We start from the raw sequence: 13573 nt of genomic DNA, 5'->3' as shown, positions 1-13573 counted from the left end.
ATTCGAGATGAAAAAAAGTTATCTGATAACTGAAAATAGAGACATTATTCACAAAACTAAGTAAAACATGCAATATCATGAATATTTTGGCTCAATTTGTCTCTAAATCTTAATCTTAAAATGTTTGTTTATGTTCAGGAAAGACTTTTGAGTAAAAATAACAAATTTTCGATTACTGAAAATTTAGATATCATTCACAACACTACGTTAAATAAGCAAAATCATGAATATTTGAACTCAATTTACCTCTTAATCGAAATTCAAAGCTATGATATGTAATTGTTCTTCACTGAAATGTTTGTTAATGTTCAGGAAAAACATTTGAGAAAAAATAATAGATATCTTATTGCTAAAAGTTGAGACATTACCTTAAAAACTACGTATGTTTGAAGATGATTTTCTGCATACAGAAAAACACATTAAAATACTCTTTTCAAAATTTACATATATTATACATATAATACATGCAAAATTTTGACATTTTGAGCAAAAGCTCGATTGTAAATTGAATTTCTTTTCAATAAAATGTTCGTTGTTCCTTCAACATCTGCAAATATTCTCTTGCAGAAGAATTTATGTTTTAATTTGGTGCGAGTCGAGCAGAAAAAAATTACATTTCTGATGTTTTCGTAGTTTTGTGAATAGTAATACATTACGGGATTCGAAATGCTTTTTTGCTTTTAGCAAAACTAGATCTTGAGACATTTGAATTTTTAATTGGTTTAATCTTTTTTTTAATTTCTACGTTGTCATGTGGATTTAAACGTTAACTTCTTCTCAGACGTGTTCCTTGGACACCAACAAACATTTTCGTTAAAAAAATCTACATGTTATCTCTTTAGATATGATTATAGAGGAGACCTAAGCATGAATGGTCACGCTAAATTCTTCTTACTTTGACTTCTTTCTTCTAAAAGTTACAGAAAAAGTGATTTTACTGTGAACGATTGACGAATATCCGGTTATCACCCAAGTGTGGTTTATTCGGAACTGGAATGACCCCACATAACATTTTCCAAAATAACGACTTCTGGTTTCAAGAAAATAATCTAAAGTGGTATTTGGCCAACCATTTCAGTACTTTCGAAACTTCCGAACTCCATACATCATTTTGAAATCCGAAATGGCGACTTCCAGTTTTTGTAAAACATCCCAAATCACAAAATGCAATCCAATACAGTTATACCTCGATATAAGGTAACTTTATTTTTATTTTCGTTACGTTATATCGAAGCACGAAAAAAATTTTTTTTTCATTGATGCAAAAATCTTGATGGGTACTCAGAATTGCGCAAAAACTTATTTCTCTTCACCTAAAAGTACATCTAAACCTGTATTTTGTCCCTTTAAGACAATTTCGTAGACAAACATAACCAGTCACAAAACATCGAGAAAATAAATATCAATTTTACCCCATTTCACGGTACTTATTGGTTTTAAAACTTACTCAAAACATTTATTCGGAACATTATACACACCAAGAATAATTGTACTTTAATTTTGGGAAGTTAGAAAAAGTTACGTTATATCGAGGTAAAAGTTACGTTATATCGAGTTACGTTATATCGAGGTTGCCTTATACCGAGGTTGCCTTATATCGAGGTATGACTGTATGGGTATTTCCGTTCTGTGCATTCTCAGAATGTTAAAGTACTTAAAGTGATGATGGACCTATAAGATGTGAAATATTTTTGAAGTGAGTTGTGCTAATACTGCAATGAATTATAAAAAAAAGATTCCTAATTTTGAAACTTTTAATCCCGAGCATCGCCGGGAACGTTCAACTAGTCTATTAAATAAAAATAAGTTGGTGTCTGTAAAACGGCGTTTCACTTGAAATAGAATCAACGGATTTGAATGATTCTTTTTGTGTTTGTTTTGTTTTGATCTCCGACGAGTTAATCAGCCATAAAAATAGGAATAATCGACTGATAAAGTTAAAAAAGTTAAGGGTATGTGCTTGAGTGTACAAACGTAGGCTTGCCGTGGGACTATGGTGGGTCTAAAGATTTAATTCTGCCATAGCCATAGTATATAACACACAAAATGTACAAATACCATATACAATAATCCATGAAGCATACCAATACTAATACGCACATGAACTGTCCCATGTAATTTCTCATCACTTTTTGCTTAAACCTCAAAAACTTTTTCACATACCCGGTGCTCTCAAAAAATTGCAAGAAAAAGATTTTTGTTGCTAAATTGATTAGAAAAATATGAATTGCGGTTAGTCCCATGTAACAAATAAACGCAAAACAAGCTCAGTGCTGAAAATAACTAGCATAAAATTATGGTCAATATCATAGAAATACCAGTTGAAGTACTAATAGAAAAAATAATTAATTTGTTGGCCATACAATTCTTCTGTCATAAATACCTCGGATAAATGCTACTCAGAAACACCCACGCTACTCAGACACACCCACGCTATTTACACACCCACGCTCAGGGATGCCACATGTACAGATTAATCTGTATTTTACAGATCTTTGGCCGAAGTAACGATACAGAATCTATAGATACAGATATACAGATTTTTGGCGAAAAGTACAGATTTACAGATTTTTCGAAATTGACATTAATTTTTAAAAACAATCCAAATTTTATTTCATTAAATATTAAGCAAATTGAACATATTTTCAACTCCTCACACGTTTTAAGCTAAAAATGTTGTTTATGTACCATAAAAAACTTAAAAAATACAAAGTTCTTTATGTGTAAACAATACAGATTTTTTTTACAGATATTTTTGTTCAAGATACAGATGCTCAGATTTTTTCAAGGGAAAACACAGATTTAAATGTGGCAACCCTGCCCACGCTACTTCCACACACACACACACACGTTACTTACACATACTTATACATACACACACATACACGCCACTCACACATACACACGCTATTCACACACCCACACGCTACTCAGACACACACGTTTGATATACGACACACTATACCTACACTATCGGCAGCACTCAAACGGCTTCCAAGTCTTCCAGTGGTCCCTTCCAACGGCTTCCAATGGTCCAACGGTCGACCAGGGAACGATCTTCTCTCAACACGGAATGTCCTGTTATAGCGTCACTTAGTGTGGGGAACTTGGGTGATTGGGGGAAAAACCAATCACGTGGAAGCATTCCTGCTTTCTTTCTTTGTCGCTTACATTAAGTGATGAATGCAATGCCAATTGGCTGGCATTGCTGGCAATGACTGAATGCGTGAAATAATTTCGTCTATATTTCTGAAGTCTGCGTTAGGGAAATATACCAATCGTATGAAAAATGGATGTGGATATTCAACCTTCAAACTTTTACACAATTTTTACGAAGCTTTTTCGCGGCGACTGTTTGTGATTTCAGGTTTTGGATTTTCGGCTTTGCAGTCTCAGTAGATCAAAACGAATATTTTCTTCACATCCAACGTTTCGGCCGTTGGTTGCGGCCTTTTTCAAAGGAATACTAAAATAGATGGGTGTATTCAACAATATTCTAAAATCATTGTGGTCTATCGTTCACTTACAACAAAAAAACAATATCGCACGCTTAGCCTTGGGGCTAATAGCAGTCTCGATCAACTAGATTAGTTGAGAGATTTCGTTATCGATATTGTTTTTTTTTGGCACATTTTGCATGTGTAGGATAAGTACAACGATACACCGTGCCCCAGTGCTGAGTCGAGAAAATTTCCAGCTCGAAAAGATCCTCGACTCGATCGGGAATCGAACCCGATATCACAACCGTGTGGGAGAGCTAGCCGACCGACATCGCTAACCACAGAGCCACGGGGACCACATTTAGGTCCAAGGCTGATTAAAGTCAGAGTTTCTGGTGGAATGTTGGTAGCTGTTCTCGCTGATATGGTACTAAACACACTTATAGAAACCACGATTAGGAAAATAGATTTTCCAATCCCATACATGAAAAATTATGTCGACGATTTTTTCCTGACACAACCAGCAGACAAAGTTACATCTACGCTAAACATCAAACTTCAACAGCTATAACCAAAACTTGCAATTCACCGTTGAAATAGAGCAAGACAAACACCTCCCTTTCCTTGACACTATGATCACACGACATGAAAATCAAAAAATGGCAACAGAATGGTACAGCAAACCGATTGCCTCAGGAAGATTACTGAACTTTAACTCATTCCATCCATTAAAACAGAAACTAAACGTAGCCACCGGTTTCATAAACAGAGTCACCAGTCTTAGCACAAATTTGAGTATCACAGCCAAAAAACAAATAGTACACCGAGAACTACGCCGCAACGACTATCCAGTCACCCTCATCAACCGTATATTTCATCGATGCACCACAGCAAAGCTCCTAGCAGAAAACACCAACGGCACCACCTAAGAACCGATCCAGCTTACGTACATTTCCCTGCCATATATCTCACACCTCAGCGAAAAAATCGCAAAGACACTGATGGAAGATTATGCCAACGTAAAACCCGCATATCGCAACCAAAACACGATGAAACAATGTTTCACTAGAGTAAAGGATCCTGTCGAAACAATGTCCCAGCACAACGTCATCTACCAGATACCATGCAGCAACTGTGACGGCAAGTATATTGGCATGACACGCAACACCCTGAAATCCAGAATCTACGGCCACAAATCCAATATGAACAAACTCGATCGACTTATAGAGTCAGGTCATACATACACAGACCAAGCAGTGGTAGAGTTAGGAAATAAAACAGCCATCTTAGAACACTGCATCCACCACCAACACCGCTTCACATTAGCAGAAACCAAAATATTAGACCGTACTCTGAACCCACAAACGCTCCCACTTTTGGAGTGTTTCCACATCAGCAACACCGCTCATACCGTTAACCACCGAACAGACGTCGATGGAATCAATTGCACATATGCAGGACTTTTACACCAAGTGAAAGCAACACAAGAACGAAGACAAGCCACCAAAACCTTACAGCCAAACACAACCACACACACAAACACCATTAACAACCATAGTCTCAACCAATAGACTCACCAACAACTCTCCGAGAAAAATACTTGCTGCGCTATTCCCACCAAAGCTTTACCGGTTTAAGTTAAAGCTCACACACAAGGGCTAAACAGTCAGTGAGTGGAATCAAACATAAAAAAGTGATAACGAAAATCGAAGAAAAATTGCCGATAGAAAACGTTGAATAACAATAGTAGAATGGTAGGAGTGAAAAAAACAACTAATAATTAACAGTTTAAACAAAAATCCCCCTTTCCCTTCAGCTCAAAATACCCTAGTTGATTAATTCTGATTACACAAACCCGCAAAGCTCATGCGCTAAACAAAAAACGATACCTTTGTAAGTGAACGATAGACCACAATGATTTTAGAATATTGTTAAATAAACCCATCTATTTTAGTATTCCTTTGAAAAAGGCCGCAACCAACGGCCGAAACGTCGGATGTGAAGAAAATATTCGTTTTGATCTACTGAGACTGTAAATTTTTACGAAGTAATAAAAAAATGGTAACTGAAATTATCATGTTATACAAATCTTGTATATTTCAGGTTTTCAACGGTATATTAACTATTGAAATCGGAACAGCTGTTGTTGAGGTTCACAGGAAATAAAACAATGGCGACTCCGGTTTCGACAGCGTATATTATAGCTTCAACTATGAAATTTATAAACTATAATTTTAAACATTATTTGATTATTTCGTAACTTACAATTCGGTTCGCCTTTTATTTTTATTACTTCACTGCTTTACAACTTTTCAAACTTTATTTTATTTACTTAACTTCTCTTAATTTAACGTCCATCCACGTTGACTGCTGGATCAAGAAGACTTGATCGAAGCCGACCAACGGTCAGCTAAGGCTCATGATCGTGGCGTCTGTCAGTTGAACTGGCGCGTCGCTTGATCAGGCGACGCGACGCCTCGAGTACTAAAAGTAGCTAGGGTGGTCAGCTGGGCGTTTTCTGCGTCAACAGTCTCCCCGGGTGGAGTCATCTAGAGCTTCACCTCTCTTCTTCACGTCCAGCAACGCCAACCGTGACACAGGTCGCACTGGAGTTTTACCACCGATCTTCACAACGGCCCGGCGACCTCGACCATCTCGATTTCGGATTATCCGTAAAATTCGCCCGCGTTCCCATCCGTTTCGTACCGTGGGGTCTGCAACCATCACCAGATCCCCTGGCTCCAGCTCTCGCGTTTCGTCAAACCATCTTGGTTGCCGACGAATCACCGGTATGTACTCAAATAGCCATCGTTTCCAAAAAACATCCAGCTTGCGCTGAATCTGATCCCAGGACTTTCCTAGGACTTGTCGTCGAGCCAGCTCATCGGAGTGGATTTTATCGTTCATTTCATCTGTTTGTCGATTTACCACGTTCGGAGCCAGCAAAAGAAAATGGTTCGGAGTAAGTGTCTCTGATTCTTCAGAATCGAGCGGTAAATATGTCAGTGGTCTAGAGTTTACGAGTCTTTCAGCCTCCACGACCAGTGTTTGCAACCCCTCGTCGTCAAGCTTCCCCTCGACGTAAGCATCACCCATTGCTGCTTTAACCGATTGCACAAGGCGCTCCCACGCACCTTCCATGTGGGGAGCTCCCAGTGGAATGAAATTCCATTTGGTGTTGATACTAGTAAACGTTTCGGCTAGTCCCTGGCTTATCTGATGCTGTAGCACACGGTTGGCTTCTTGGAAGTTGATCCCATTATCGCTGAAAAATTCAGCAGGCGATCCACGACGACCAACAAATCTCCGAACACAGGAAATGCAGGATTCGGTCGACAATGTATAAGCAATCTCTAAGTCAACTGCTCTCACCGTCAAGCAGGTGAAAAGAGCCACCCACCGTTTCACATTTGACCTCCCCATTTTCACCATTTGTGGTCCAAAATAGTCTACGCCCGTGTATCTAAAGGCTTTCTCATGATGTGCCAGACGCGCTTTTGGAAGTGGAGCCATCAGGGGAACCATCGGTTTTGCTCGACGAACCTTGCAGAGTTGACAGTCACGAAAGACTTTCTTGACTACTATGCGCAGCCGAGGAATGGTATAGAGCTGACGAATTTCGTTGGTTACTGTTTGAGCGTTACCATGATGATAGTCGCGATGATACCAATCCACTAGAAGCTCTGTTATTTGATGTTTTCTTGGTAGGATTATAGGATGACGCACATCATAAGACACCTTTGCTGCCCCAATCCGACCTTGCTCGCGCAACACACCTTTTTCATCCAAAATGGGTACCAATTGGTAAATAGAACTGTCTTTTCCAAAGGTTTTTTGATTAGGTTTGCTCGGCGCTTCGAATAACAAAGCAGCAATCCCATCTTGGTAAGTTTCGCGTTGCGCTTGTTTAATAATCATCGTTTCTGCTGCTCGAAGAACCCAATGCTGTAGTTGCCCAATTATTTTGGTTGTTTTTTCGAAGCATTATGACTGAAGCGTAGTGCATATGCAGCTGCTCGCAGCATCCTGTTTCAATTCGAAAACCGGCCAACGTTTATAATTGGCTCCTCTGAGTAGTGGTGTAAGATCGATGCTCGCATTTCTTCTTTTGTGTCAGCAACGGGTTCTTTGGTCCTTCTAACCACTTACTGCACTGATCGAAGTACGGCTCGCTGCCCCATTTTGTTGCTTCGTCCGCCGGGTTGCATTTCGACGGTACCCACCGCCAATCACTGGATACCGTGTGCTCCAGAATTTCGCCCACTCGGCATGAAACAAACTGCCTATAGTTGCGCGGATCTGCTTTTATCCAGGCTAATGCCGTTCTAGAGTCGGTCCAATATACTATGTTGGTGACAGGAACATCGTGATTGTCTCGGACGAATTTCGACCATCGAACTCCCAAAACACATCCTTGTAGCTCCAATCTGGGAATCGACCAGGGCTTCAACGGAGCTACTTTAGATTCTGCAACTATCAAACTGCACTGAGGATCGCCGTCTCGATCATAGGTTCGTAGATACGGCACACGCATACGCCACCTCACTTGCGTCAACGAAAACATGCACCTCGGAATTCACGTAGGTTTTCCCAGTAGCTTGAGGGAAATAGCATCTTTGGATTCGAATATTCACGATGTAACCAATCATCTGTATCCACCGCTGCCACTTTTCGAAAATACCATCGCCGACTTGCTCGTCCCATTCAGTTCCTGCTCGCCACAGATCCTGAATGAGTGTTTTGCCATGAATGATGAATGGCAAAAGAAGACCCAGCGGGTCAAACAGCGTCATAACGCACCGTAGCACCTGCCTCTTTGTTGGCCGAGTGGTTGTTCGAATCAGCGGTTGCATCTCTTCCGTCATCTGGGTGCAGAAGCTTAGTTCATCAGTTAACGGACTCCAAAGCATGCCTAATACTCTTTCACTTTTCATCCCATCGTCTAGGTTCAGCCATTCATTTGTTTCCGACTGCACTTCACATAATTGCTCCAAAACTAATTTTCTGTTCGATCGCCAGTTGTGCAGCTTGAATCCTGCTTCACCGTGTACGTATCTAACGTCATTAGCTACTTTTGCTGCCTCCTCTTCCGAGTCAAAGCTCGCTAAATAATCGTCGACGTAGTGGTCATTTAGTATCGCCCTTGACGCCTTCGGATAGAGCTCGGCGTGCTGCGTTGCGTTCAAGTTTTTTACAAACTGTGCGGATGCCGGCGAGCAGCTACTACCGAAAGTGGCCACATCCATCAGATAAATGGTAGGTTTTTCCGAGGGATGGCTGCACCATAAAAACGTTGAGAGTGTTTGTCTTCATCTTTAATCAAAATTTGATGAAACATTTCTTGGATGTCCGATGTAACTGCCACTCCGTATCGACGGAAACGAAACAGGACGGCCGGGAGAGACGAAAGTTGGTCCGGACCTTTCAGTAACGCACTGTTCAGCGACACACCATCTACCTTTGCTGCAGCATCCCAGATGATCCGGACTTTCCCTGGTTTTTTAGGACTTGTCACAGCTCCAACGGGCAGATACCACACCCTTCGCGGATCAGCAGCATTCAATTCTGCTTTCGATGCCTTGTGTGCGTATCTCTTCGCCTCATATTCCAGGATTTGTTATATAGGTTGTTTTTCAACGCCGGGTCACGATTCATTCGTCGCTCTAGGCATTCTAAGCGACGTTCAGCCATTGTATAGCTGTCCAGGAATTCTATGTCATCTTCTCTCCATAATAATCCCGTTTCAAAACGTTTATCCTTTCGTCTAGTGGTGGCTTCCATAATGGAAAGCGCTCTTTGATCTGCCTCCGACAGGGCAATTTCACACTGACTCGCACCTGTTGCTTCAATGGCGAAAAATTGTTTCACCGAATCATTGAGTTCCTCATTGCACGTACACTTGCTCACGTACAGGCTGTGAGGCTCTTTTTCGTTGTTTCCACGTTGACCGTAGATGCACCACCCCAATCTGGTTTTCACTGCTATTGGACCAGTTCCGTCACCTTCCTTCACCTTCAATGGTACCGCTAATCGTAGATTTTCGATGCCGATAAGTATTTGGGGCTTAACGTTCTGGTAGCTTCGAAGAGGGACGTCCTTCAAATAACCATACTGTTTTGCTGCCTCATCTGCCTGAAAACTTTGGCTGGGTAAACAGAGACTTTCTACCCTCCTGGCGTTCACGAGTTTGTGTCGTTTTTCCTGCCCCATGCCGCTAATCTAATGAGGAATCCTGTGTGACGTCTTTTCCATGCGTGAGGTGTTACCTGTCCAACGCAGGCACAAAGGTTGTGGCGTTCCTTTTACTTCAAGCGATGCCGCCAATGCGCTGTCGACTAGCGTTAGATTTGAGCCTTCGTCGAGAAAGGCGTAGGTTTCGATGGTGGCATTGGTCCCGTGAACAACGACCGGATTTATTCTAAACAAGATCGGCGATGTCGGCAAACGATGAGTGTGATTTTCTGCTATTTGTGTGAACGATGTCGGTGCTTTCGGGGGGCCTCGAACAGACAACACAAGTATTGACAACCTTCTATTTCGCAGCTTTTCCGATTACGACATCCTCGGCGTCCATGGTTGAACAAACAGTTCTGACAAAGTCCTAACGAACGAATCCTTCTCCATCGGTCGTCGACATCCAACGCTTTAATCGCGACACAGTCGTGCACTCGATGTCCACTCTTAGCGCAGTGGGCACAATCAACTTGTTTCGATGTTTCCCTCGGTTCATTCGCTATCTCAGAGGATTTTTTCAGACCTTCCACAACATGAGTGTTCAAAAAGCTCTTATTTTTCTGTCGATCACGAACGCTACTTTTCCTAATATCGGGCTCGAAGCCTACTACACTGGATGCGTCCTGTACGATCGACGCCATATAGTCACCAAAGGTTCTTAGGTCAACGTATTGTAACCTACGCTTGTATCCGGCCCACATCATTCTTTGGACTGCTGGAAGTTTAGCAACGAGCTCTTGCAAAAGCGACGGATTCGATAGATAGGCGTGTTCATTCGCTGCTTCTATGTGATCGCATAAAGCTTGCACCGCCATACCGAAGTCAATCAAACCTTCCAACCGGTCGGACCTTGGAGCAGGAATTTCTCTCACCTTACATAACAGGAAATCAGTAACTCTGGACGTCCAAATCGCGTTCTGAGGGTATCGATCACTTGAGAGACTGCTGCTGGCAATACTAATCGGCTGCGCACCGCTTCTAAGGCTGGTCCAGATAAGCTCTTTTGTAGACGAAGCATATTTTCCCCATCTGTAAAACCGCACGCGTCTATTGTGTAGTTATAGTTCGATATAAAAATCGGCCAATCGGCGGGATAACCGGAAAACCGAGGAAGCTCCTTAGCCAGGGACTGCCGTGCTGCTAGCTGTGTAGGACAACCGAAGGCACGAGAGTAATTCACTTGTCTTTAAAGCGTATTTTGTAACGAACGAGGGGGAAATGTTTGATTCTATCCCGGCGATAGCATAGGGTTATAACGAGTTTGTTGTCCGATAATATTTTGTTCGAAGTGTAACTCCGACGGAGGTAAGTAATTGATTTCACCCGGGCGCGCGTGTGAAACTCGCTGCTGCTCGCGGGGATTGTGTTGAGTATTAAAATATCCTGGGCACGCATCAATTTGCGGGTGCCTACGAATATTATTATCGTTTTTGGTCGTGGGGCAATAATCATAGTCTAATACGTTTTTATTATTGTTTGAGACTTGACATTTACCTGCAGGTTGAACATGGCTGTTGTGCCTATCGGCGAAAGTAATGGCTTCACTTACCGGCTGACCAGTTTGGCTTACCGGATTCCTCGATGAGTCGAAAGAGCGAAGCACCTCGACTTCGTTGGGTTGGCTGTGTTCAGCGGGGAAACGGAACTGTTGGTAGTGTCCTGTCCGTCTTCGGGATTGCCCCAGTTGGCTTCTGCCAACAAGGCTTATTCACTGCTGCCTTCACGCTCGCTGGGTTTAATGAGCTGGACTCTTCCGTATGCTGGAATGATTCGCGGTTGTTACCTCCGGGCTGGAACTTCTCTAGCATTTTTCGGCAGCTCTCGAGCTGAGCTTGTAACTCAGACAGTTGCTCAGGTGTTGGTGTAGCGCGGGCCTCACATAGTTCCACCTGATCCTTCAGCTTGATTAATGCTTTTCGACGTTCATCCATTCCCGACAGAGATCTCGAAACGGGTCGGCTTAGAACTGCGAGGGGAATTGAAACCATCGGTGGCAGAATAGATCTGGGTGTTTCCAATGGCATCGGTGAACGACGATCAGATGCAACGCGTGGCGCTGCTGGGGGAGTACAAGTCGCTGTGGCGTTATGGCACTCGTCGCGCTCGAAAATTTCACTGCATTGGCTGCGCGTTTCGTTCCCCTCTACAGCATTAGCAATCAACTTCTGCTGCTCATCTAAATGACGACGTTGTAATTCCAACTCCACACGTGCTCGTTCTAACCTCTGTTTCTCAACTAGGTTACTCAAGTCGATAGAAAATGTTGAGCTTGCGCGACTGGACTTGCTCATCAGCGAGATAGTTTCACCAGCTTCCATGGCATTACATTTGCCGCACGCCCAAGAACGGTTCGTTACGTCGTCCCTCACTCCCGCGCATGTGAAATGCTGCCAGCAATCACATTGGTCACACTGGACCATATCCTCTGCATCGTCAGGACGCTGGCAAGCTCTACAGTTGGCATCTTTATTTGGTTGCTCCCCATGTGCTGACGCCATTTTGTCCACAATGGAAACGAATTTTGAAGATTGTTGAGGTTCGCAGGAAATAAAACAATGGCGACTCCGGTTTCGACAGCGTATATTATAGCTTCAACTATGAAATTTATAAACTTTAATTTTAAACATTATTTGAATATTTCGTAACTTACAATTCGGTTTGCCTTTTATTTTTATTACTTCACTGCTTTACAACTTTTCAAACTTGATTTTATTTACTTAACTTCTTTTAATTTAACGTCCATCCACGTTGACTGCTGGATCAAGAAGACTTGATCGAAGCCGACCAACGGTCAGCTAAGGCTCATGATCGTGGCGTCTGTCAGTTGAACTGGCGCGTCGCTTGATCAGGCGACGCAACGCCTCGAGTACTAAAAGTAGCTAGGGTGGTCAGCTGGGTGTTTTCTGCGTCAACAGTTGTTTAAGTGCTATTAGCATCTAAAATCTTCCATTCCGCCAACCAAAAACGTTACATGTTTAATCCAGTTTTCACAGAATGTACCTTAGTATTGTGAAAAAAGACGTAGTCCCACGTCAAAAAAAATAAAAATCTATTTTCGCGTTTTCCCGCCTTTTACTCCAAGAACAACGACATTAGATTACTATGATTGCAGGCTATGAGCGGTAGGCAAGCTGTTGTAGCGTCGTTGTCGAGGCATCGTTGTTTAGTAAACAAGCACCTGTTAATGATTCACATATAATGTGAAATTCGTTTTCGCTGCCTACTACACATTTTACAGCGGTAGAGAAAAGTGTAGTTTTGATGTAGCACGAAAGCCAAAAACGAATAAATTTAGTGCAAAAGAGCTATAGCGTGGTAGCACTACTGCAAAAACAAACTCGAAATGCATGTAAATACTCTCAACGTGGCTTTGATTCCATTTAAGAGCATATGCTTGATTTATACAATACAATCACATTCTTGGTTTATTTAAGCAAAGTTGCAAATAATCGTCTTATGCATCAGTTTACTAAAAAAATAAAACAAGAATAACACTACAAATGCGATGATTTGATTTTCCATTGCTCGGATCTAAGCAATCTTTGCAATTTTCTCTAAAATGCACACTATCTTAGATCATATTTGCTCATGCTGCAATGATTATGTTAGCCGGTAAAAGGAACGTGTAGTTTTTGCTCCTCAAAAAGCATTGATTTTTGTTTATGTTTCATTAAATAGTCACTATAGCATTCCTACAAATCTCTGGATTCACAATTAGTTGTTGAATGTTGAATTGAAAACAATAATGTTGCAAAGTTTCAATTGCACTGTGCTGAAGCGGCAGGTCTGCCTCAAAAAACAGATGAAGTGTTAATGTCACTGAAGCGAAAATTTCGAAGTTTCGGGTATCTCGATGTTACTTACCAACTTACCGTTTCATTTCAACGTCTGTATGTACC

At 41.8% G+C, this 13573-nt stretch overlaps 2 protein-coding genes across 4 annotated transcripts in view; one reads left to right on the top strand and one right to left on the bottom strand.

Moving 5' to 3' along the window:
- The window catches only part of LOC129722490 (uncharacterized), a 193203-nt gene that overhangs the window by 39889 nt on the left and 139741 nt on the right, over positions 1–13573 (top strand). The window lies entirely within an intron of this gene.
- LOC129719880 (uncharacterized) lies at positions 11303–12172 on the bottom strand. The gene has a single exon (XM_055671296.1). It carries the CDS (start codon positions 12170–12172, stop codon positions 11303–11305), a length of 870 nt encoding a protein of 289 aa, XP_055527271.1.

The sequence above is a fragment of the Wyeomyia smithii genome, chromosome 2, assembly GCF_029784165.1.
Source record: "Wyeomyia smithii strain HCP4-BCI-WySm-NY-G18 chromosome 2, ASM2978416v1, whole genome shotgun sequence".
NCBI classification, from domain to species: domain Eukaryota; kingdom Metazoa; phylum Arthropoda; class Insecta; order Diptera; family Culicidae; genus Wyeomyia; species Wyeomyia smithii.
This window is presented reverse-complemented; position numbering and strand designations above follow the sequence as displayed.